This window comes from Ailuropoda melanoleuca, chromosome 11, assembly GCF_002007445.2.
Source record: "Ailuropoda melanoleuca isolate Jingjing chromosome 11, ASM200744v2, whole genome shotgun sequence".
Taxonomy (NCBI): Eukaryota; Metazoa; Chordata; class Mammalia; order Carnivora; family Ursidae; genus Ailuropoda; species Ailuropoda melanoleuca.
Window position 1 is genome coordinate 97,244,329 of NC_048228.1, and position 27,634 is coordinate 97,271,962.

The window sequence follows — 27,634 nt, forward strand, 5'->3', positions numbered from 1 at the left end:
ATTTTTTGAGGGTAGAACAGCATTAATATCAGAACTTGCTAAGTGCAAAAGAAATTTACAGACCAGTTTCGTTGGTGACCATTGATGCAGAAATTTTAAAGGAACTGCAAGGACAGGAAACCCAACAAAAATACCTCATGATAATGTTGGCTTTTCTAGGAATGGAAAAAGGTTGGTTTAACATATATTAAGAGATAAGGAAAAATGACACAGTTATCTCAGATGAAAAATAACTTTGATAAAATTCATCATCTGTTGACTGTAGTAAAAACCCCTTTGCAAGCTAGATGTAGAAGGAACTTCCTTAATGTGATAAGTGGTTTTTTTTTATTTTATTTTTTTAAGATTTATTTATTTTAGAGAGAGGGAGAGAGACACACACACAGACACACACACGTGCACATGCAAGTGGGGGAGGGGCAGAGGGAGAGAGAATCTCCAGTGGATCCCTGCTAAGCACGGAGCTCAGCATGGGGCTTGATCCCACAGCCATGACATTGTGCCCTGAGCCGAAATCAAGAGTCGGATATATAACCAACCAACTGAGCCACTCAGATGTCCCAAGTGATGTTTAATTAAACGATATAGCAAGCATTATATTTAATGACGAAACTTTGAATGCTTTCCCATTTAGATTGGGCGTAAGTAGTTAAGCTTAAAAATAAAACTGCCAGTTATTTTACCAGCAAAAGATGGATTTATTCAGGAAGAGCAGAGAATTGCCATCCTGGACAAGCAAGCTATGACAAAACCATAGGCAAGTCCCCTGAACAGGTTTATTTCTAGAGAAAAGGAGGGAAGGTGGGTGGTGGGCTCTTATAAACAAAAAGTCCACTGGAACAAACTGGGCGTTCAGAGTATAGTGGCCTTTCGTTGGCGGAGTGTGACAGTCTGTCATTGGCTGAACTGCTGCCAGGAGAGGAGGAAAGCCTTTTTTCCTCCTTCTGGGATACTCAGGTAGTCTCCACATGCTAAGTCCCTCTCTTCCTTTGGGTCTGCAGTTGAGGACTAGTGGTAGGATGTAAGAGCTCCCCCTGCTGGCCTCCTGGCTCCAAAAATGAGATTTCCTTTTATTAATTTTCACAAAGTCAAGGATGTCTGCTATCATCACTAATTTTCAGCATCATAATAATGGAGGTCCTGGCCAAGGCCGTAAGGCAAGAACAGGAAAAAAGAAAGTAGTAAGGATTGGAAAGGAAAAAAACAAAACTACCATTATCAATAGATTGATGTATTTGTGTACACAAAGAATATCCAGATAAATTATTATAATTAGAGAATTTAGCAATGTTGCTAGATACAGAGTCAGTATACAAACACCAATTATGTTTCTATTAACCTACAAGAAACAAAACTTTTAATTAAAAAGATACCATTTATAGTAGCACTAACACTATGTACTGTGAATAAATCTGAACAGGATATATGTAAGTCCTTGGTCTTATTTGGGGAGGAGCTGAGAAGCCTAGTAGAACAGAAGTGTAAGTCCTTGTTTGCCTTCTTTTCAGACTTAAATCTAGAAAATGTGCAGCATCTAAATTCAGTAGGCTTATATGGAGGGATAATGATATTTTGTCCAATATAACACAGAATAACATCTTAAAATAGTTGTTTACAATATTTTTGGAGCACATTGATAAATAGAATATCTTAGTAATAGAGATTTGGGGCTCTTTCAGTCTGAGTCTTTACCTAATATGAAAGTCTTTTATGTAGCATTCTTGAAAGCTCTCTCTGATGATTCATTCACTTTTCTGCCTGTAATTTCCACTCATAGGAACTAGTACTGAATCATTTCACGAAGATTTTAACACCTACATATTTACTAATGATAACTACGTTATTTTGTCAAATCTAAGACATCATTGATTTTAAGTTGCATCATTTCTTCACATTCTACTAAATGAAAAAATGTTGCCACTCTGGCTATAACACACCATTGATATGCATCTTGATTTCAAAGATGTTAAAATGTTTATTAAAGCATTTTATGATTTATGAAACATTTCTATAGAAGTATTTCCATTGTTTTACAATTTAGGAATACCACTGAAAAAAATCTACTTCGCCTTTCATTTTTCATATCTAACATACTACCTTTTTTTTCCTTCACTCTCTTAAGCACTCTTAAATTCATTCCCTTTTTTTGGTTTCCTTTTCTGCCATCCTGGTCATTTTTCTTGGGATGCCTTTTACTTTATCAGTAAACTGATTAAAATTGAATAAGATACAGGCTTCAAAAAGAAAGTCTAAAATATTAAAATCACTATGTCCAGAAGGTAGAATACTCTTGCAAATTCATGATTCTTGTTAACTTGACAAGATTTTCAGGATTATTTTCCTTAAAGCAAGGTAGTCCATAGCCATGAACAAATTGTGTTTTAATTTTTATAAGCTCATTGGTTTAAATTTTGTACATACTTTTCACAGCAAGATTTTCTCCCTATTGAAACTCATTCTTCTAACCTTACATTAACATTTTTTGTTACAGATGTAAACTGGAACACAATATATGTCTTTTTTCATTTTTCTCCTCTACAAAATTATTACCAAAAATATCTGCTATAATTTTTCAACCTTGGAATATTTCTAAATAACAAAGATGTTTCGTTGTTTTAGTAGTGAATATTTACATTTGGATATTTTAAATTCTTCACAGTCACATAATTTCTGACAGTCTTTGTGTGACTGTTTACTGTTTGTGTAGTGCCTAGTTCAGCTTAAAGGAAAAATGGCACCTCATAGTTAAATTTATAATTTTCTAATTCATTTGGGTTTATGTTTTTTGATTATTATAAAATTTAACTTTTCCAGTAGGTTATATACTTTTCTCTCTTTTACAATACAGGTTTTGAGAGTATTTTAGAAGGGCTTTATGGACCACGGCTACGAAGAGACCTCAGTTTATTTGAAGGTAATGCTTTTTAAATTTTATTTTAAAATTGTGACTTTCTGTCCCATTTAACAAATGAAAAATGGTTGTTCTGTGCTAACTTTACATTACACAAGAATTTGTGGTCTTGCTTAATTAGTATTTTAAATAAATAAAGTAATCCAAATATTGTTTTTGTTATTACACAACGTTATCATAATCTTTTAAAAAAATTTAGTACGCGTATCAAAATGGAAAGTGAAGCTTGTTTTTGGCTTAATGGTGAAATTTAATTTTTATTATATATTACGTACCCTCATTTATTCTTAAAGAGGATTTCAAAGGGTTCAGTTAAGTAAATATTTCCTGTTGCTCCTGAGACAGGCAGCCTGGAAATCAGATTGTCGCTCTGAGAAATCCCACCATGTATGTTCAGAGTTTTATATTTATGTATAATAATACTGTTTGTTATTTATTAGCCACTTCTTTCAAATGCTGTAGCATAAATGCTAGTGGAAGATTTTGATTTGTGATATAATTGCTGTGATACCATAGTTTAGTTGTTTTATTGCTTGTTTGGAAATGTAGAGCAGTAGGAGAACGCTTTTGTAGACCTCTGAAATTTTATAGTACAGTTTATTCACGAAATAGGTAATGCTAGTATAGATTTTCTATTTCGATTCTGATTGAATTATTTCTGAATCTTTTATCTGGTCTGTTTTATGCCCTAACCCTTTTACCTTCTATTCTACTATGGTACCTTCCATTCTACCAAGACCCAAGACATCTATAAGGTCCTTTTCTCTTCTGTATAAATAAGTCTTTTGAGGTGAGGGAATGATGGTGGAGTAGTCAAAAGTTTTCTGCCCATTCTTTATTAATGTTGAGCAAGATAATTAAGTTAGGAATCATAGACCTGAAAGTATCTATGAAAAATCATTTGTCCCAACCACCTGTCTTTGCTGAGATGAACTGATATCCATGTAAAATGTAACTTTAAGAATGGAGACTGCAAAATGTGCTTGTTCTAGTGTTTTATCATTCTTCTAGCTAAGATCATTTTTTAATTTCTCTTAACTTTAATCGTTTCTCATCTTATCATAATTCAACATTGAATTAAGTATTTTTACCTGATACATTTTTTAGCAATACTAATTGTATTTTCACCTTTTTTCTGAGCTTACAAATGAACAAAGGAAAAATCTTAAAAAACAAGAATTTAACCTAAGCCAGACATTTCTTCAGCCTTCCTTTCTTACCCTGCTGTCCTCATTCATGTCAGAAGTCAGCATTATACTTAATTGCCTTCTGACAACCCAAATTATAGCTCGTGACTCAGCCTATTGCTTCCCCCACTATCACTTGTTTAGTTATAAAGTTGTATACATGTATATATTTATGTTCCTTCAGAAATTGTTTATTATACAAAGGGCAGAATGTTCTAAGGAAATAAATGCTTTGTATTTTGTTTTTAGACTAGTATTTCTTTAGTATACAAATTGTACATGTTTATTTTAGGAAATTAAAAAATACAGATAAGGCAGAAAGGAAAAATTACCCCTACTCCCATGATCCATAGATAACCTTTATACAATTTTATATAAATGTAAGATATATGTTTGTATGTGTTTGTTCTTTAATTATAGTAGTATATACTATATGCACAGTACGTATAATTTCTGTGCCAGCTGTGTTCACTGGTATATCATTTGGGTATATAAAGTCTAGACCATCTTTCTTAATGGCTGCACAGTATTTCATTGTAGTTCTATTTATAATTATTTTACTTATTTAATTTAATAACCCATTGCTGTATATCTCATTCAGTTTATTTAAATTCAGATAAATCTTGTACTTTATGTCCTTCTTAGTGCTTTTTTTGGTGGGGGAAGTTAACAAAATTAGCTCAGCTTTGGAACTTGCATATAGACACATATTTGTTGCCTTTTTTCACCCCAAATATTCTTTCTTCAGGTTACTTAGGTAAATTCTTCCTCCTTTTATTTCCTTTTTTGAATTAAAAAAGTATCTAATTAAATGGTAGCCTTAAGAATGTGATATTAAGGGGTGTCTGTGTGGCACAGCGGTTAAGCGTCTGCCTTCAGCTCAGGGCATGATCCCGGCGTTATGGGATCGAGCCCCACATCAGGCTCCTCTGCTATGAGCCTGCTTCTTCCTCTCCCACTCCCCCTGCTTGTGTTCCCTGTCTCGCTGGCTGTCTCTGTCTCTGTCGAATAAATAAATAAAATCTTTTTTAAAAATGTGATATTAATTATTGCAATAAATCTGTGTCTGTCCAAGGATGAAGACAGCCATACAAATGTTTTGAGGGAAATTAAATCAGTACTATCAAAAGTGTAAAGCCTCTTGAAAAGGCATGTAGAAACTATGCATTGTAGACCTCTCCAGCTTCTTTCTTATCCTCTTATAAATAAGTGTGCTTACTTTGTTGTTGCCATTGTTAAAAATGGTTTAATATTTAGATGCTGGGACTATAAGTATCGGTATTTATCACTAGGCAAATCTGTATGCAGGAATCAAAGATTAGTGTATATTTTTAAATAAATCATTGGAAATCTGAACTTTTGTTAACTCACTTTCTAAAACTCAGAAACCAAATATATTGGCTCGCTAAGGATTCTTGTATATTATTCTAAATTATTTTTTATTATAAAATTAAATGCATAGTATTTTAATTTTATAATACATAAATTTAGATAGACTACATTGCATACCTACTTCTGTTTCTGTGGAAAATATATTCTAAATTTCATACTGCTACCTTAAAAAATCAACTGTGACACAGTGCATATTTTTAAGTTTAAAACTTTTGTATTGTATACATTAGTGTTTTGAGAGGTTTGTATTTTTATTCTGGAATTTGATTTGGAACCACCTCCAGATTGAATGGTTTGAAGGAAGCTTTTGAGTGGTGCTAATTTTTATTTGGTTGTTAAAGAAACAGAAGCCCTGGTTTTCTATCTTCTTTGGTATGTTTTGTGACTTTCTCTCTTTTTGGGGAAAATATAACTATTATTTTTTTTGGGGGGGGGAGTCTCAAGAGGGTTTGAATGCCATAAACTTCGAACTTTTATGAATGCCCAGAAAAGTTCCTTATATTCTGTGCCTCTGTTGCTTCTCCATCTCTCCAAAACTTATTTTTCCTGCTGCCACAGAACTTTAAGCAAAAATTCCCTCTTTTTTTCCTGCTTTAGTCAGTCCTTTTTCATGTCATATTTGTGAGCTGGTTTCCTTCACCAGTGGGATCATCTGATTTACTCGCCATGGCTATGGATATTTACAGAAATTTGAAAAGCGTGTGGTCAACCTGTGTAAACTAGACTGATAGATCCAAAGGGAGATTATGTCAGAGGTCTGCAAGCTATAGCATATGGGCCAAATCCAGCTTGTTTACTATTTTTGAATGGCCTCTGGGCTAAGAATAATTTTTACATTTTTAGATAGTTGGGAAAAAAAGATTAATATTTCATGTCATATGAAAATTATGTGAAGTTCAAATTTAATTGTTCAGTTAATAAGGTTTTATTGAAAACAGCCCCTCTCATTTGTTCAAACATTGTCAATGGCTGCATTTGTAGTACAACAGTAGAGTTGAATGGTGTGGCAGGTGGTATGGCCTGCAAAACCTAAAATACTTACTATTTGGCTGTTAATAGAAAAGGTTCGCTGACCCCTGAGTGTACCACTGACTGAAATTTAACATTTTTGACTTCATATCTTTTTTCAACTGTAAACATTATGATAATAGAGACAACAAAACAACTTTTTAATATGATTTATTAGGTAAAACATTAAAAAATTTTTATATGAGTATAGTTGACACACAATATTACATTGGTTTCAGGTGTTGCAACATAGTGATTCAACTTCTCTACGTGTAATGCTGTGCTCACCAAGAGTGTGGCTGTCATCTGTCACCATACAATGCTATTACAACATCATTAACCATATTCCCTATGCTGTGCCTTTATTCCTGTGACTTATTCATTTCATGACTGGAAGCCTATTATCTCCTCCACTTAGTCCATTTTGCCCATCCTCCCACCCACCCCCCCTTCCCTCTGGCAAGCATCAGTTTATTCTGTGTATTTATAGGTCCAGTTCGTTTTTAGTTTATTTATTTGATTTAGATTCCACATGAGTGAAATCATATGGTATTTGTCTTTCTCTGTTTGACTTATTTCACTTACATAATACTCTCTGAATCCATCCATGCTCTCGCAAATGTCACAATCGCATCCTTTTTTAAGGCTGTGTAATATTCCTCTGTGTGTGTGTGTGTGTGTGTGTGTGTGTGTGTGTGTAGTCTGCATCTTCCTTCTCCATCTATCGATGGACACTGGGTTGCTTCCTATATCTTGGTTATTGTAAATAATGCTGCAATAAACATAGGGGTGCATATATCTTTTTGAATTAGTGTTTTTGTTTTCTTTGGGTAAATACCCAGTAGTGGAATTATTGGATCATATGGTATTTCTATTTTTAATTTTTTGAGGAACCTCCATACTGTTTTCCACACTGGTGTACCAATTTGTCTTCCCACTAAGCGTTCAGGTGTTTTTCTCCACATTCTCTCCAACTCTTGTTATTTCTTGCCCTTTATTTCCAAGTTTTTATTTAAATTCTAGTTAGTTAACATACAGCGTAATATTAGTTTCAGGTATAGAATTTAGTGATTTATCACTTACATACAACAACCAGTGCTCATCACAAGTGCCCTCCTTAATACCCATCACTTAATACCCAAGTGCCTTTTTGATTTTAGCCATTCTGACAGATAGAAGGTAATATCTGATTGTGGTTTTGATTTGTATTTCCCTGATGATGAGTGATGTTGGGGATCTTTTCATGTGCCTGTTGGCTATCTGTATATCTTCTTTGGAAAAATGTCTATTTTGGTCCTCTGCTCATTTTTTAGGTTTCTTTTTTTCTTTAGGTATTGGATTGAATAAGTTCTTTATATATTTGGGATGTTAACCTCTTATCAGACATGTTATTTACAAATATCTTTTCCCATTCAGTAGGTCATCTTTCTGCTTTGTTGATGGTTTCCTTTGCTCTGCAGAAGCTTTTTATTTTGATGTAGTCCCAATAGCTTATTTTTGCTTTTGTGTCCTTTGCCCTAGGAGATATATCTAGAAAAATATTGCTACCACTAATGTCAGAGAAATTGCTGCCTATGTTCTCTTTTAGGATTTTTACGGTTTCAGGTCTCACATTTAGGTCTTTAATCCATTTTAAGTTTATTCGTGTATATAATCTGGGAAGGTGGTCCAGTTTCATCTTTTACATGTAGCTGCCCAGTTTTCCTAACATTTATTGAAGAGACTGTCTTTTCCCTATTGTGTATTCTTGCCTCTTTTTGTTAGATGAAATATTTGGAATGGTTATTTTGTGTCAGGAACTGTGATGAGCAGTGAGGAAAGAAAAATGAGTAAGTAGGATCTCTTCTAGCAATTCATGGCCTAGTATTAAGTCAGTAGTTTTCCAGTATGGATTGATTATTTATTTTAAAGCCAGGGAATCTAATACTGCTCTATTTTGTAGTTATATAAATTATATTAGCTCTTATCCATGTGCGCACAAAAACTTATCTGAGTGTATTCATCATGCTGTCTATAATACCAAGATTAGAGAAACAGACTGAATATCCAACAATAGGGTATTGATTAAATAAGTTATGATACATCTGTTTGATGGACATGCTTATTTATTAAAAACAATTTAGAAGTATATTTGAGCATAGGAAATATTTGTGACAAATAAGCATGTGTATAATATCCTAATTTTTATTTATTTATTTATTTTTTAAAAAAAGATTTTATTTATTTATTCGACAGAGATAGAGACAGCCAGCTAGAGAGGGAACACAAGCAGGGGGAGTGGGAGGAAGAAGCAGGCTCATAGCAGAGGAGCCTGACGTGGGGCTCGATCCCATAATGCTGGGATCACGCCCTGAGCCGAAGGCAGACGCTTAACCGCTGTGCCACCCAGGCGCCCCAATATCCTAATTTTTAAAATAAGTAGCATTTTTAAAGCAGTTTAAACTTACAGAAAAAATCAAGTAGAAAGTACAAAGATTTCCCATATACCCTCCCCCCTCCAAGGTTTCTCTATGTTAATATCTTTCATTGGTGTTGTACATTTGTTAGAATTGTTGAGCCAATATTGATGTATTTTATTACTTAAAGCCCCCATAGTTTACATTAGCTAAGTCTGTGTGTTTTGTATAGTAGTCTGCATTTTGGCAAATTCGTAGTCCTGCATCCACATTACAGTATCCTACATAATAGTTTCACTGCCCTAAAAATCACCCGTATTCCGCCTTTTTAGTTCTTTTCTCCTGTCCCCAACCCATGTCAAACACTGCTCCTTTTCCTGTCTGTCTTGCTTTTTCTTCTTCATAATGTCATATCATTGAAATTGTATAGTATTTAGTTTTTTCAAACTCACTTCTTTCACTGAATAATATGCATGTAAGGTCCTCTATGTCTTCTCATGGCATCATAGCTCCTTTCTTTTTATTACTAATACTGCCTTGGGTGGATGTAGCATAGTTTGCTTATCCATTTTTCTACTTGAAAGACATCTGGGTTGCTTCCAAGTTTTAGTAACTATTAATAAAGCTGGTATAAACATTTGTGTGCAAGGTTTTGTATAGACATAACTTTTCAGTGCATTTGCCTAAATGGAGCACCATTGCTAGATAGTAGGGAAAGATTATGTGTCTTCAAAAGTGGCCATACCATTTTGTGTTCTCACCAGCAATGAATTGGAGTTCTTTTTGTTCTGCATCCACACCGGCATATGATGTTTTCTGTGTTTCAGACTTAAACCATTCTAGTAGGTGTGTAGTGGTAGCTCATCTTAATTTTCAGTTTTCTAATGGGATATGCTATTGAGCATCTTGTCCTAAGCTTTTTGCTATCTGCGTATCTTCTTGGGTGGAGTGTTCAGACCATTTTTGGTACTTGAATAATGATGATAGATAATGACAGAATGAGGAAATATTTTATTTTCTGGAACAAGAAACCATTGTAGAGAAACCATCTGGGTTGGAGCTTTCTGTTTTGGAAGGTTATTAATTGTTGATTTAATTTTTTTTAAGATTTTATTTATTTGTCAGAGAAAGAGAAAAAGAGCACACAAGTAGGGGGAGCTGCAGGAAGAGGGAGAAGCAGGCTCCTGCTGAGCAAGGAGTCCAGTGCAGGACTCAATCCCAGGACCCTGGGATCATGACCTGAGCCACCCACGTGTCCCTGATTTAATTTCTTTAATAGATATAGTCCTGTTGAGATTATCTATTATTCCTTTTGTGAGATTTGGTAGCTGGTGTCTTTCAAGGAGTTTGTCCATTTCATCTGAGGTTACCAAATTTGTGGGCAACTAATATTATTCATAATATTTTTTACTATCTTTTTATTATTCATAGACCCGACAGTGATGGCCCATCTTTAATTTCTGATATTTTCTCTTTTTTTACTTGGTTAGGCTGGATAAAGATTTTTCGATTTTATTGATATTTTCAAAGAATCAGCTAATGCTAATTTTTAAAAAGGCATAGAATATAAACTAAAAGGATATATTGCAAAATGTTAATCATTATCTCTGGATGATAGGATTATAAATAGTTTTGTTTTCCTCCTTTGTAGTTTTCAGTATGGTTAATATGTAGTTTTATAATGAAAAATTATTTTTCAGTAACATTGCCCACTTTCAGTATCTTTCTTCAAAATCAACATAGTTATAACCACTTTTTCATTACCTTCATGAGAAATCTAGTTCAGTATTCTCTTTTATCACTTTTCATTGGGCTTTGTCTTTGGGAACTTTAAATTTATTTCTTACGGTTAAAGGGTACTAAAGAGAATAAAAATGCTCAAAGGAAGTATGATTATCTAAAAGAAAATGAAAGTAACACCTACTGAACTTGTTAGGTGTTCTGCGTATGTTCTTATTTAATTTTTACTACGCCTTAAGATGTAATTATTATCCTCATTTTAACAGATGAGGAAGTTGAAGCCCAGAGAAAGTAACTTGCCAAAGGCCACATCTAGTATTTGGAAAGATATCACAGTACCAAGGCTCTCTAATTTCAAAGTCTGTTATCTTTCCAAGACATATTAGGTAAAATGATTGGAACCAGATTTTGACCGGAATATATATCCATGGTGAAAAGGTTGATCTTTTGTTAGTCATTTGTTAGTTTTCTTTTCTTTCCCTTCCTTTTCTTTTTTTATTTTTTTAAGATTTGATTTATTCATTTGACAGAGAGAGAGAGAGCACAAGCAAAGGGAGTGGCAGGCAGAGGGAGAGGGAGAAGCTGGCTCCCTGCTGACCAGGGAGCCTGATGGGGGGCTCGATCCCTGGGTCCTGGGATCATGATCTGAGCTGAAGGCCGATGCTTAACCGACTGAGCTAGCCAGGCACCCTACTATTAGTTTGCATTATGACATTGCCTTTTATTAATAAGGTACATAATTTGACCCTTTTGAGCTTATACAACTTCATGGTTAAAATTGCAAAATGAAAGACAGCTTATTTCAGGGATATCTGATTTATTGTCATATTTTGTTTGAGAAATAAAATAAATCTGTTCTGTTATAGTATTTACTTAACTTTTATGACATGAAAAGATAACCTGGACAGAGAAATCTGGCCTAGAGTTGATTTTTCAAAATTTGTTTTCCAATAAATAAAATAATGTATCTCACCATCGTTTATTGGACTCAAAATCAAAAGTTCTATAGGAAGAGTAGTTATTAAATATTGGTATGTAAAGTTCTAGATTTTTTTACCCAGCATAATTTAATGGCATTTTATAATTATTGATTATTCAGTGCCATTTATTTAACCACATAGGCATTTGTTTTAATTAACGTTTCATTGAAGAACTTCTAAAATAACTAAAATAACTAAAATTAATAAGGTACATAATTTGATGTTCTAAAATAACTAAAATAAATGAGGTAATCTCAGCATGCCCAATTTTATCTTACAACTGGTAATTGTTTTAATTATTGCAAAGTTGTTGCTCCTCTATTCAACATATTTATCAAAAAAACTTCATGAAACCTTACAGTGATTTTTCAAAAATGCCTCTTCTTCAGGACTACGAGCTATTTTTAAAAAATTCTAATGCTAGATTCCTTTCATATCTTTTATTCATGAAGCCATAATAAAAAGCAGTAAGATTTCCTTGATCTATCAAAATTGTTATGCTTAGCATATGAGTCAAGGTTTTGTGCAGTAATACTGCCTAACAAATAGCTCTGAAATCTGTTGCATCCTTACGGGTGACCTGAGTACTGAACTTTAGAGATCACTTCTGATGACTGCAGGTCCCAGTCAAAGGAATAATGGCTATGTGGGGCAAGTTCTTTTCATGTTGGATGGTCAAAACTCAAGAGAACTGGGGCAACTTGCCATACCTCTTAAAGCCTCAGCTTGGATGGAATATATACTGTCACTTTTCCCACATTCATTCTACTGGTAAAAAGCTCTACCTTCCTAGTAAGAGGCATTGCACAATTCCACAGTCAAGAGTGCAAATGTGTTATTCTATTATAATGATAGGCCAAAGGGTTGAAGAAAATTATAAACCTACACAAGTACAGTTCTGGGTTTTTAATTGTATAGATTGCTTAAATTTTTTGATTTATCAGGTCATTTGCAAAAAGTGATCAATTTTCTTAAACTGGTATATTAAAGTTATCTGTCTTCTGCAAAATAACTGTATTAAATACACTTGTGATCGTGCAGGATTTAAAAAATAATGACTGATGGTCCTGCTTTGTTAGTAACTAGCCTTTGCATGGTGTTTTATAGTTTCTAAAATATTTTCACATTTTTTCATTTGATCCACAAATAAGTTAGGTGATGGGATCTTTATTTTACAGATATGGAAATTAAAACAAAAACTTTATAACTTGATAAGGTTACAACTAGTAAGTTCTATTCCAGATGGAGACTTTAAATCCGATTATCTTTCCATTACCCTATACTGGATCTCATGCTCCTGTTTCCTACCATTTCTAAGTTTGGATAAATATTAGGAATATTTCTAGACCACTACCAAAACCAAAGGATTTTGTCTTTATACTCGAACAGGTTACATTATTTTCTATTTTTATTTGTATATCTCAGTTGATGCAAGAATTTCTTGGGGGCTGATCCTAACTGGTATTTATTTATTACCATTCCAAAAAAGGTAAGCTTATTTTCTGTGTAGTTTAACAAAAACACATATTCAATTTATTTATTTCAAAAGTATGAGAGAAAATTACTGTGCTATACCAGTGCTTTTCAAATTAATACCGATGTAACTGCCTCAGATGGTAAATGCTTCATCTATTGGAGGTTCTATATAGGAATTTATTTGGGAAAGGAAATTGAGGGGAGTTTTACTGCAAGGAGTAAGTTTGAAAAATCACTATCTGTACCAAGTATAGTTAGGGTGGCAGTGTTGTTACAGCATCATAAAATTTCTTCATCATAAAATGTTTGTTTTGCACAAACTTTCTAATATATAACAATAGTTGAATTATATGAAACATTCCTTTGAAAAAAAATTCATGTTTTGTATTGAATAATGTAGCTTGTTTACCTGCCTTTTACTCGAACTCTTGCAACAACACCTTTAAACAATGTAATAAAAATCTGATCTGACTTCTAAGCTATGGATTTCCACTTTTTTTTTTTTTTAACAGCATTTCATTTTCTCAAATCTGTGGGCTTTTCTGGTGCTTTACTCCATTTCTCTGCTTTATGTTGCTTTCATGATGTGTAAAATTTATTTTTCCCCATACCTCCCTGTTTGGATTTCTTTCATAGTGAAAATTAAAAATCAGTAGGTAATGATAAATTGAATCTTTTAGGAGGTTAGAGGATACTTAAAACCCTATTGTTAGAAAATCAATTTCTAACCAGCTCATTGTTCTTGCTACTTTGTCCCACAGTAGTGCAAAATTACTCTCCTTACAGCCTTCTCTGTTTCTTTCTAGATGTCATCACTTTAATTTTAAAGTTAGGCCTTCTCCCCTTACTATTAGTAGTTAGTTTTTTTATATGAGCCGTTGCTGTGGAGAGTGGTAATTTTATTTGTTTTAATAAAGTTAGTGTATTTAATGAATATTTTTCCCTCTTTTAAAGACTGTGAACCAGAAGAGCTGACTGACTGGTCTATGGATGAAAAATGTTCATTTTGTAACCTACAGAGAGAAGCAGTCAGTGTAAGTTTTAGTGCTATGAAATTATTTCTAAACTAATCGCACAATTGTAACACAATTTTTTTAACTTAATTTGTTCTGAAAATTGGTGACTTACAGTGGAAATTTAAATACTTGATTTTGGTAATGAGAAGAATATTTTAAAGTCTTATGTTAGAAGTCTAACATTTAGCTTAACTTGCAGGTGAAATCACAAAACACTCATCTTTTTTGCTTATTTCACATTTCTTCCTTATAGCTCCCTGACTCGTCAGGTTCAGTTTAGATCTGTTTTGTATTTAGTTAGACAGTGGTGAGCTTGGAGGCCTACCTTGGTTTGAAGACCACCCTATAGTCTGATTTCTTAGGAATCTATAGTTGGAGGATAATATGGTACTACTTTTTAGCCTTTTACTTTCTTGAAGTCTTTTGGATATCAGAATTATTTCCTGTGTAAATGATTAAATAGTGTCTACTATAAACAGGGCATAAACTAGACAAACAGCATCTTCTTGTATGGCGGGAAGTCCTAATTCTTTCCTATTGTGAAAAAGGCTGAGAAGAAATGGGAACTTCAGAATCTGTACCCATTTTGATCAGATTAGTGGGTAAACATTCCTACTTTGTTGTTAAAACTCTCATTACTGGCATGCTATATAGTGAATTTATTCAGCAATGTATTTTCTCTACACCCCCCCCCCTTTTTGGCTATAGTTTGCTAAGAAATAAAGCTAATGTGGTATCAGAGCCAAATTTCTTTTCTCCTGACTCCTCTTCCAAATTTTATGTTCTCTCTATATAATTTGTTAAATAGAACAAATGAGCATTTAGAGAATTTTTTTTTGCTATTTTTAATGGAATCACATGTGTAATTAAAACTGATTTTTTTATGTTGCTTTCTTATAATTTTAGGATTGTATACCATCTCTTGATTCTTCACAGTCAACACCATCGGAGGAACTATCATCTCAGGGCCAGTCCAACACTGAAAAGATTGAATGCCAAGCAGAAAATTACCTAAATGCACTCTTTCGAAAGAAAGGTAATATTGGCATAACTTGTCATTTAAAATTACCAGTAGAGATCAAGAATGTTTGTATTTTTCTCACACACAAGTTTTTTTATATGCCAGTCTTTATTCCATTTTTTATAAATTTTTTATCTTTAGTTTTTCTTCATATTTTTAGGAACATTAGGATTCTCAGTTACTGTAGTACTAGTCTTCTATTAGCCATTCCTTTTCACCACTCTTTTCTCAGATGTCTCCCTGACTTTATCACACATTTTCCTCATCTACTGTAGGCAGACAGGAAATTTTTTTTATGCTTCTGGTCTTCCTTATTTTGTTGCTGTTCTCAAGACTTCAAAAGTTCTTTCATGTTCAGTAAGTGATAGATATACCACAAAGCTGTCTTTAGAAATGTAATAGTTAAATCATTTATCAGCCAGGTTGGAGTATATTTGCTGGCTTGGGGTTTCAGTAGTTCTTTGGTAGCTTGAGTATGCTTACTTAACATTAAATGTCAAATGCTCTTTTTTGCTTCCTGTCTAACTATTTAAATCAAACAAGGCTTGTTTCACTTGTTTCCTTACTTGATACGCATATATCAGAGAGAAGTAGTTTTTACATCTTAGTTACTTGAGAAAAATATAGAAATTTGGAACCTTCCATTTTTTGTTCTTGGCAATTTCTGCAGTAGTAGAGTGTGTTAACTTTTACCACATAGATCCTTGGAGTGAGTCGTGGTGGAGGGGGAATGCAGGTTGGGAGGAGTTCTCATTCTGCCTCCCACTTTCCAGAGATTGAGAAAAACATTACTGTATTTCATCTAGGTATTGACCCTGCTTTACTCCTCTTTGAAATTAAGTTAGTATTAGATATTTTTCTATTAAATTGATAACTTTCAGATTTTCATCAGTAATGTTGAAAATCATCTTCACCTTTGAGCAAGGAGGCTTTTGTTTAGTCCTCAGTGTTCTGAGTTCTTTTATATGTTGAAATATAATAATCCTCTGATTAGAAGAATCATTACATTAAAAACCATAAAGTTAAGGGGTGCTTGGGTGGCTCAGTCAGTTAAGTGTCCGACTCTTGAGTTCAGCTCAGGTCATGATCTAAGGTTATGAGACCGAGCCCTTTGTCAGGCTCAGTGGGGAGTCAGCTTGAGATTTTCTCTCTCTCTGCCCCTCCCCCCACACGTGTGTGTTTTCTCTCTCAAATAAATCTTAAAAATAAAAAATAAAAAAACCCTAAACTGAAGAACTATATATATTTTTTTTAAGTGCAGGAGACTGAAAATCTTTTCCTGTGCATTACTAAAGTGCTTAGTGTTGAGAAATTGGCATTTGTCTTGAAAAACACGTTCTTTTTTTTAGAATTTTTTAAAAATACTAATTTATTTGAGAGAGAGGGAGAGAGTGCAAGCGGGGGAAAAGGGCAGAGGGAGAGGAAAAGGGAGAATCTTAAGTGGACTCCACATTTAGCACACAGCCTGTTGGGGGGCTCAGTCTCACCACCCTGAGATCATGACCTGAGCCGAGATCAAGAGTCCGATGCTTAACCAACTGAACCACCCAGGCACCCCTAGAAATTTTTATCTGAACCAATATTAAAAATATTTTACATGCTTTCTTTAAAAATTTTATAACATTAATTTAGAAAATTTTATTGTGGGGCGCCTGGGTGGCACAGCGGTTAAGCGTCTGCCTTCGGCTCAGGGCGTGATCCCGGCGTTATGGGATCGAGCCCCACATCAGGCTCCTCTGCTATGAGCCTGCTTCTTCCTCTCCCACTCCCCCTGCTTGTGTTCCCTCTCTCACTGGCTGTCTCTATCTCTGTCAAATAAATAAATAAAATTAAAAAAAAATTTTTATTCTGCCAATGTGTTTACACTTACAAGAAGAATTATGTTAACAGACTTCTATCACTAAGAGAACTGGAAGAAAAGTACACATTTATACATGCACACAATAAGTTTCACTCACCTTAGAATTCATGACTCAGTCGCCTTTTCCTTGAGTGATTTATAATGGTAGTAGTAGCTAGAGTTATCAATAATAATGACCTATAATTTTTGATAGTATGGAGTAACCTGTGCTCCATTGCCCTATTAAGAGTAATCAGAAAACACTTGGTACTATTTCAGCTGATTCAAGCATCTGTGTCTTCAAGAGGTCTCCTACCAAAGGTTGGGTGAGTGTTCATGGATATTTAGTGACCTCTCCATTTGGAGATAATCTTGGTTTTCTTCAAGATCTTTGAAGGATTGCAGAATTTTTAAATGAAAGATTCTTACTAGTGTTTTTTTGCTCTACTTCGGGTCTTACCTTTGTTAATTCCTTTATTTGTAGTCCAACATGATTTTCCAGATTTAATTAAACATAAGGACTTTTCTACTCATTTATTTGGTTTTGTTTTCGTTCCTTATTTTTAAATTTTCTTTGAATAAAATCATTTTAGAGATTTCCAGTATGATTCAACTAGGATAAGGCCAGAAGGTAATAACAGTATCTTTAAGTGATGATAACCCCTTCATTTGTTTAACTAATTCTACTGTTAATTTTACGTGGAAATAAAAGGCATAAACATGTTTTTAAAAATAAACACTTCTGAGTCTTTGGAGTAACAAACAAAATGTTGATAAAGCACATTGTTGGTGAAGCTTTTATTTGATTCCTGAAAAGTTCCCAAATTCACCATTTTCAGGAGTTCTGGATATTAGTAACGTTAGTGTTACTGATATTTACAGATACTGATCTTTTGCTCAGTTTGAGGAACATGTGTTTGTTAATCATCTTGCCAAAACATAAAGAAATCTCTTAATAGCTTTATTGTAGCGTGTTTAATATTTCTCCTAACTATGGTTTTGGGACAATGATCGTGATAAATGTAAGCTGCTATTAAGAACCCACTACACAGGATGATGATGATGATTGATGTCATCAGTTCTGATTGAGCATTAAGACTTTTTTATGCCTTAATCACATTTAATCCGAAAACAGTGTTAAGAGATAGGTACTGTTGTTATCACTTTAACAGGTAGAGACAATGAAACACAGAGCAGTCAAGTAATGTGTCTTTTAGTTCTGTTACAACTTTTGAGTCCTCAAGAAGTTTTAAAAAAAAGTTGAAAAGTGTTCTGTGTGAGAAGCACCTAGATTCTTTTATGTACTAAGTAGGAAGATCTTCCTATTCTCTACCACTTAGCCACCTAGGATTAGAATTATTTTAATTGAATTAGGCAGACCAGAGAGGACCTATGAGAAATGCTGTATTTCTCATACATTTCCATTCTTCCTTTAAATGAGCTAGAAACAGTTTTAGTGATTAGTTTCCTTATAGAGTTTAATAATAGATTGGAGGAAACTTAAATACTAAACACAGTTTGGCCAATCCCTTGTAATTAGAAGCTAGTCAAAAATACTTTTCGAGGGTTGAAAAAATAGAATGGGAGAGGGTGGTATTTTATTATAGAGCTGAACTTTTAACTAGTTTTGAATATGCCTGAAAAATTTTTCAGAATTGAATTCTTTCTAGGGGTTAACCTAAAATTCTCTAGAGTATTGAGTAGAATGAAAGCTCCATGATAATAGGCACTTTATTTTGTTAATTGCAGCATCCTCAGTATTTGGAAGTAGTTGTCGTAACTGTCTTCAGTAAATATTTCTTGAACATATGAATGATTACTAATAAACTGTCCAGGTATCTTCCAGTTTCTCTGCATACTCTGGTATTAGTACTTACTTGTTTTATTTGGAGAAAGAAATTACATTAGCATGTACATATAGTTTGCCTTTCCCTGCTTTGTACTTGTTTTTTACTGTGTAAACTTTGAATATCAGTCAGTTTGTTTTGAAGTGTGTAGAAACATAGGCTTATAGATATAAAATGCCTTTTCCAAAGTATCCCTATCATATGTAACTAAATTATTCTAATTTTTAGCTTCACATTCTCTGATTACCTGAAGCAGTGTAAGTTACTGATTTATGATTCAGGAAGATGTCTCATGTTTTATTTTTAAATTAAAGAAGGCTACTGGACTAAATTGGAAAGATAGTATACACATGGTAGTTGAATGACTCGTACTGCTAAATATATGATAAAATGTAATCTTTCTTCATCAAAATAAAATACGTTTTTCCTGCTTTATCTTTTATCCCCACACATATTTAGCTTTCATATAACTCGCATTCTGGTTTTTTGGTTTCAAAGAGCTTTCCTGGGGCGCCTGAGCGGCTCAGTCCTTAAACGTCTGCCTTCGGCTCAGGGTGTGATCCCGGCGTTTCGGGATCGAGCCCCGCATCAGGCTCCTCCGCTTGGAGCCTGATTCTTCCTCTCCCACTCCCCCTGCTTTGTTCCCTCTCTCACTGGCTGTCTCTCTCTCTCTGTCAAATAAATAAATAAAATCTTTAAAAAATAAAATAAAATAAAACACATATATATGTGTATGTGTATAAATCTTTACATATATGTACAAAATCTTCCCTATACATTCATCCATTGATGGCCACTTAGGTTGTTTTCGTATGTCGGCTATTATTAATAATGCTGCAGTGAACAGGTCAGTGCAGATATCTCTATGACACCTGATTTGGATTTCCTTTGAATATGTACCAAGAAGTAGGAGTGCTGGATCACATGGTAGTTTGGGGTCCTATTTTTTTGAATTACCATCTGTCCTTGGATAATATTTCTTCCCTCTGCTCTGTCTCTAATATGTCAGATAATTAAACTAGCCTGTATCCAAATATATTTTATGTAGTAATCTCCTGTGTGCTATTCAAAACACTTTATAACTAGAGTACTGATTAAGAAAAAGCATTTTTATGTGGAAGTAACAGAAGAACCAATATGCGCTGTATAACTATTGAGGATTAATTCATTATTTTTAAAATCTTTTTATAATATTTTTCTGGTTTCCTCTAGTAGCTCATAAACTCACCAACTTTGTCATCACCTGTATGTTCTTTTATAGAATACTACGAATTTAGTTCTTTTTTTCCCCTGAGTATGACTTTCCCCAAAGCGAGACCAGGATGTTGGGTTTTATAAAACATATTTCTGGTCCATGATTAGAGAAGTTCATTTGTTTAGCAAAGCTCCACTAAGCTGCTTTCTACATTCCAGTACCATACCAATTATCAGAAGACCAAAAACATCCCAGTCCTCGTGGACTTTTATATTCTAGTGAGGGAAAGCAAACAATAAACAAGTAAAATTATATTTGTGGTTGAATGTGCATGTGTGTGTACACATGCACACATACACACATACCTCTCTGAATCCACAGAAAAAGCAATGGTATTTTTTTAAAAAACAGGAAATAAAAACTACTATAAATGGATGAACTATTTAAGTTCCCTTCACTTGCAATTTTTCAACTCATCTTTGCCTAATGACAAGCATCAAGTTGAAGTTCTCAATCATAAATTCTTCACCATGGGTTGTTAGCAGTTCTTTAACATTTTGTCTACTTCATTAAATCTAGCTTCCTTATTAGCAAAATGTAAACCTCTTTGCTTTATATTCACCATTTCCCTTAACTTCTGGAAGTTAACAAAAAATATGCTAGTTTCTTTCATACTTCATTCATTGTTTGTTGTGAACTTTTTCTGAAGCCTGATTCACTTAGACTATCTTTTTATCAAATCTCTTTCATAAATCCTACATCCAGAAATGTCAAATGCATCAGCACCCCACATCAGATATATTCATACCAGGTGTGAAAAATAGAAATCTGTATCATGTGGGCATCTATCCACTGTTTTACTTGGTCAGAATATAGCCCCCCATAAGGGACCATGAGATGGGAGATAGATGAATTTACTATTCTTTTAATAGCTTCTAGTTTCTACACACTTCTTGTACTTCAGAGCATCTCTGCAAATAGAGTATGATTCTTCTATTCAAAAAGATGTGATTCATAATACATAATGTATGAGATTATAGACCTTAATTGATGTATATACTGTGCCTGTTGGCTATTTAAGAGATTTTAAAGGATAATTTTGATGCTGCAAAATGATTTTTATCTTTGTCAATTTTAAACATTCTATCATATTCCCTAAAAGTATTGATTTTAGTGTATTTTGAATTCTGGAGGCAAAGAGTATCTTGATTTTTTTTCACCTTTTCAGTTCCTTATACTTAATTGCTTTTTTAGTAGTTTTGGTCAAAGACATAAAAAATACACAATACACTCTTTAACATGTGATAAATACATTTACTGCTTCATTTTTGAACAACTAGATTATGCATTTAGGTATAAAATGTTGAAAAAACACTATCTTTTAAAAAAATGCATGTTCATGGATACTGCATTCATGTGTATGATGGAGTAGTATGGCCCAGCTGCCTAACGAGTTTTTAAGATACCACACAGCAAAATGGTTCAGGAGTATTGCCACATGTCTAGGCAAATGCAAGAGGAGCCTCCTCAAAAGATGATGCAAAAGTAGTTTGCTGGTCAGTTTTCACCTTCTCAGTTGCTATATTTCAGGTGTCTTAATAAGATTTTGCTCTATGAAATAATATGTCTCTAAGATTTTTTTAAATAAGAACTGATATGTGTAAATTCATTCAGTTCTTCTGCCACAAATTTTGTGTGCGTGTGTTAGATGCTGTGAAAATAAAGGTTTGGTTTTTTTAAACTTTTTGGAAAAATCTACATGTCTTGGAGGTCTGCTTTTCTCTGATTTTTTTTCTTTTTAAATTTTGTCTCTAAGTTTTCAAGTTCTTCATGGTATTTTAACTATTTTTTTAACTTACTTAAAAGTAAGCCATAACATTTATTAGTTTGTGTAATTTTATTATTTTTTTTAAGAAGATTTTATTTATTTGAGAGAGAGTGAGAGAGCACAAGCAGGGAGAAGAGCAGAAGGAGAAGCAAACTCCCCACTGAGCAGGGAGCCTGATGTGGGGCTCAGTCGTAGGACCCTAGGATCATGACCTGAGCTGAAGGCAGACGTTTAACTGACTGAGCCACCCAGGCACCTCTAGTTTATATAATTTTAAAGCAGTGATTATCTCTGTTGTTATGTACCTAATGACAGCAGGTTATTAGATGAGTTTAGAGTAAAAACTACTATGACAATTTTTTTGTCCATTTTTCTATTTTTATTTTTTATTTACTTTTTTAAGATTTTATTTATTTGAGAGAGAATGGGAGAGGAGAGAGAGAGAGCACAAGATGGGGGAGGGTCAGAGAAAGAAGCAGACCCCCCACTGAGCAGGGAGCCCAGGACTCTAGGATCATGACCCAAGCCGAAGGCAGTTGTTGAACCAACTGAGCCACCCAGGTGCCCCATTTTTTTAAAAAAGTTGTCATTTTAAAGGATTAATGTAGAAAATTGTCATTACCTTTGTAAGTAATATGTCTAAAACTCTCATCTAGACTACTTTAAAAAAATGTATTTTCTCTTGATATTTTAGCTTTAGGAGGTTAAATCTGATTGCAGTCTTCCTGCAAATTGAAGACAGCCCAACATACTAAATTGTGTGTTATTAGCTTTTTGGTTAGGTTTATTCCAAGATATCTTATGGTTTTTGGTACTATTGTAAATGGAATCGATACCCTAAATTCTTTTTCTTCAGTCTCAGTGTATAGAAATGCAACTGACTTCTGTGCATTGATTTTGTATCCTGCCACATTACTGAATTGCTGTATGAGTTCTAGTATTTTGGGGGTGGCGTATTTGGGTTTTCCGTATAAAGTATCGTGTCATCTGTGAAGAGAGAGGGTTTGATTTCTTCTTTGCCAGTCTGAGTATCCTTTATTTCTTTTTGTTGTCTGATTGCTCTTGCCTAGGACTTCTAGTACTGTGTTGAACAATAATGGCAAGAGTGGGCATCCTTGTCGTGTTCCTGATCGTAAGGGAAAGGCTCTCAGCTTTTCCCCGTTGAGAATGATATTCGCTGTGGGCTTTTCATAGATGGCTTTTATGAAATTGAGGAATGTACCATCTATCCCTACACTCCGAAGGGTTTTAATCAGGAACAAATGTTGTATTTTGTCAGATGCTTTTTCTGCATCAATTGAGAGGACCATATGATTCTTGTCTCTTATTAATGTGTTCTATCACACTGATTGATTTGCGAATGTTTAACCACCCTTGTGTCCCAGGGATGAATCCCACCTAGATAACCCTTTTAATGTACTGTTGGATCCAATTAGCTAGGATCTTGTTGAGATTTTTGGCATCCATATTCATCAGGGATATCGGTCTGTAATTCTCCTTTTTGATGGGGTCTTTGCTTTGGAATCAAGGTAATGCTGGCCTCATAGAATGAGTTTGGAAGTTTTCCTTCTGTTTCTAATTTTTGAAACAGCTTCAGGAGAATTGGTATTATTTCTTCTTTGAATGTTTGGTAGAATTCCCCAGGGAATCCATCAAGCCCTGGACTCTTGTTTTTTGGGAGGTTTTTGATCACTGCTTCAGTCTTGTTACTTGATATTGGTCTATTTATGTTGTCAGTCTCTTCCTGTTTTAGTCTTGGTAGTTTATAGGTTCCCAGGAGGGTATCCATTTCTTCCAGGTTGCTTAATTTATTGGTATTAGAATCTCAGGATTGGGGTCTTTTAAGGGAAAAAAGTAAACTTTTAATGGCCAAAGTATTTAGCCAAGGACTGAAGTATTTCATATGTATTGAACTGAAATAAAAAGGAAAAGGAGTATATTGCTAGTCAGCTAATTTTTTCCAGGTAATTTTCTCCATATACTGTAGTTTTATGAATGAAAAAATCTAGTTTAAAAACCACCTGAATTATAGGCGAGGCACTGAATCAGTCTACGGTCTCTTACTGTTTTTGTTTTGTTTTATTTTTAATATTTTATTTATTTATTTGACAGAGAGAGACAGCCAGCAAGAGAGGGAACACAGGCAGGGGGAGTGGGAGAGGAAGAATCAGTCTCCCAGTGGAGGAGCCAGATATGGGGCTCGATCCCAGGACTCTGGGATCACGCCCGGAGCCAAAGGCAGACGCTTAACGACTGAGCCACCCAGACGCCCCATACAGTCTCTTACTGTTTTATAAAAGGTTGATGTTCTGTCTTCTCATAATTTTGAGTCTAATATTTTCAGTTTCTTATTCTCACATAAAGATCATTTTTTAAAAGTAATTTTTGTAGAACTATCACTTTATTAAACATGCTCTAACACATGAAGTTTCTTATCTCATTTAATATGTAATTCTGTTTTATTTATTTATTTATTTATTTATTTATTTATTTTTTAAAGATTTTATTTATTTATTCGACAGAGATAGAGACAGCCAGCGAGAGAGGGAACAGAAGCAGGGGGAGTGGGAGAGGAAGAAACAGGCTCATAGCGGAGGAGCCTAATGTGGGGCTCAATCCCATAACGCGGGGATCACGCCCTGAGCCGAAGGCAGACGCTTAACTGCTGTGCCACCCAGGTGCCCCTGTAATTCTGTTTTAAAGAATTACCTGTTGCCTATGGTATTTTGGCACCTCATTTTTTCTGAATTTCTCTAACTCACCAGCATACAAGGAGTCTAGGATTCTAGCAAAGGGTTTTTTCAAATATTGTACTTGTGAAATGTGATAAATTAGTTTATAAATTGCCATCTTGCCGTTTTTAGCTTGCATATAATTTGAACTGTCAGTTACAGTTTGCTATTTGCTCTTGGCTAGTTGTGCATTATATCCACAACATGCTCAAGACTGCTTTATGAGGTTTATTAATTAGTAATATTGATTTGTTAGTAATAATTAGCAGTTTCCCCCTGTCTTTTCCCATATGGATTTATATTTTTATGGGCACGTGTTTGTCTTCCTGCTTAAAATGTTTTGAGTGAGGTCTTCTAACATGTTTCTATCCTCAAGCATAAGCTTTACAATTGAACAGACATGGATTCAAATCTGCCCCACCATATATCATGTGATTCTACAAACTATGTATATACCCTTTTTGTGACTTATTTTTCTCATCTGCAGAAGAGGCACAGTAATTATAGATTATTTATACTCTGTTGTCTATCCTCACCTACCAAAAACATAGTTTTGTTAAAATAGAAGATACTAGTTTAGATTTTAATGCTTTAGTCATTGATATATATACTATGTGTTTACTAGTAGCTTCTGGTGGAAAGAAGACTATGGGCTGTGGAGTCAAACCTGGATGTGTTGCTTGCAGTTTTTTTCATTAAATTAGCTTTGGTGTTGGACAAGTTATTTAACCTAGTAATACTGTATCATTGTGAAGATTAATATAATGTAAATGAAACATTCAGCTTAGTGCCATACTTATAATGGGCATCCAGTGAAAAGTAACTCCATGGTGGATTGCACTAATTTTTGTTGTTTTTGTTGTATGAAAAAACTAGGCACTGGCATCTTAAATGACCTGCTCTAATTGCACCAAGGCATAGTACTTTAATTAAAAGGTCAGATTTTGGATTAGACCAAAGGTCTAGTCCTGGCTGAACTACTTATTCAGCCTTGTGTGACCTTGGGCAAACTTTTTAACCTTCCTAAGACTTGTTTCCATTTCTGTAGAATAGGTGTAATTCTGGCTTTTTCGAGATGATTATTGCAATGCTTAAAAGAGCTAATGATCCAAACTCACCAAATTGTATACGTTAATTATGTGCGGTTTTGTATACTAGTTATACCTCAATAAGTTGGGGAGGCAGATGTAAAAACTCAGTAATCTAAAACTGTTGTTACTGTTATTTATTATCATTATCATCAATTACTTGGAATGACACTAAATCAACTAAGGGAGATCATTGAGAGTTTAGTTGCCGGATTAAATCTTCTAATTGTTTAGAGTATTGTCCTTAGGATTCTATGAATTAATAACTAACATCAAGATATGGGGTATCATACAGTTTCAAAAGGGAGTAGTAATGCTTCAAAACTGTCAGCAGTAAATGAAGTACTCTTTGGATGCTCTGAGGGAGTAGAATTAGCAGTTAAATAGGATACAAATTACAGTGTTCTTGGTGTTTGTTTTGTACAAATAAAAAGTCACTTTTGTGCTTCGATTTCTTAGTTGATAAAATGGAAAACTTTTTGCTAAAGTGTGTTGATATAGTTATCCTATGTAGCATTCAGGAAGTGAAACAGTATAAAGAAATATTTGGGGGCTCCTGATGGCCTCAGTCAGTTAAGCGTCTGCCTTCAGCTCAGGTCATGATCCCAGGAGATCCCAGGGTCCTGGGATCCAGCCCCATTGCCAGCTCTCTGCTCAGCAGGAAGCCTACTTCTCCCTCTCCCTCTGACTGCCACTCCCTCTGCTTGTGCTCTCTCTGTCAAATAAATAAATCTTAAAAAATTTTTTTTGAAAAAATTATTTTACAGACATATACAACCAACCTTCAATAATCATGTGAGACACTTTGAGGGAAAATTTCAGCATAAAAAATTTGCAAAGTTGGCCAAAATATTAACTTAATAACAAAGTAAAAATCTTGTATGAATATATTTGTGTAATGAAAGAACACATTTTCTAAAGCAAAATATGAATTATTGGGGACTATTATGTTAGGATGTTTTTTACTTTAAGTATGGGTAATGGAGAGTGTACTTTAACTAGAATTGTTAAAATGCAGGGCATCTGGGTGGCTCAGTCAATTAAGTGTCTGCCTTTGGCTCAGGTCATGATCCTGGGGTCCTGGGGTTGAGCCCCACATAGGACTCTCTTTTCCTCAGCCTCTCTCCCTGCTTGTGCGCTTGCTCTCTCACTCTCTCAAAGAAATAATTAAAAAAAAAATAGATGTCAAAATGCTTTTATGTGTATTTAAGACAATTTCTTTTTAATTTAAGCTAGCAAGGTGTTAAAGTGGCTTGCTTTAGAGTTACTTCTGTCGTGAACCACAAAATCAGGCTGCCAATGTTTCTCTGATGAGCAGCTGGAACCATTGGTGCTAGCCAAATATGCTAGTGAGTCTGATCATATACTCTGATTATCTGGTATTGTTTGAATTCCAAAGCCTTTTGGGTGTGGTATGCCATACTGGCTGTTGATTTATTTTGCAATATACCTCATTCTTTCAATTTAAAATACTCTAGAGTTCTACAAAACCGTCTGTGAGCCCATATTAAATGCTAGGTTTTTTTTCGTGTGAGACTTTACCCATATTTGTTTTTCTAGAAAGCACACTTACTGTTCTGACAATACTGATTGAGGTTGTTTGTAAAAGAAGTGCTCTGTCTTTGGTGGAGTAATGGTCAGTGCGTACCCAGACTAAAGTATGTTTATGTACCTCTGACATCATCATTTCTTGTAGTTTTGGAGTTCAGAGTTGTAGGCCTCACATGTGTATGTGAGGTATAGAGATAAAACTGTGGATCATATTGACAAGTCTGTGCTTCTTCCTGTTATATCCATTTCTTTGACTTAATTCTTACTAACCCTGGAAATCTTTTAGCCTATTGATAGAGGAGTGTTCCTTCATTATTGCTGAGTATTTTGTTAGAGCAAAAAAATACTTATCATCATGGAACAATGCTATAGAGCAGAGCTTTCCAAAACCGTTTGTGCATGAAGACAGTGGTTAAATAAGATGAT

General features: G+C 34.3%; 1 protein-coding gene across 17 annotated transcripts in view; it reads left to right on the forward strand.

The window, feature by feature from the left end:
• LCORL (ligand dependent nuclear receptor corepressor like) overlaps nucleotides 1–27,634 on the forward strand; it is a 178,404-nt gene that overhangs the window by 46,382 nt on the left and 104,388 nt on the right. For 10 of the 17 annotated variants that reach the window (XR_004628927.1, XM_034672050.1, XM_034672039.1 and 7 more), the window contains exons 2-4: nucleotides 2,849–2,914; nucleotides 14,045–14,124; nucleotides 15,013–15,142. Coding sequence is in view for 16 of the 17 variants with exons in the window: in XM_034672050.1 (XP_034527941.1) it covers nucleotides 2,849–2,914; nucleotides 14,045–14,124; nucleotides 15,013–15,142 (276 nt within the window). In the remaining variant the exon portion in view is untranslated. Of the gene's footprint in view, nucleotides 1–2,848; nucleotides 2,915–14,044; nucleotides 14,125–15,012; nucleotides 15,143–17,246; nucleotides 17,294–23,949; nucleotides 24,276–27,634 lie in introns of those variants that run through there. The other 7 variants (XM_034672046.1, XM_034672045.1, XM_034672048.1 and 4 more) reach the window with 4 other exon arrangements.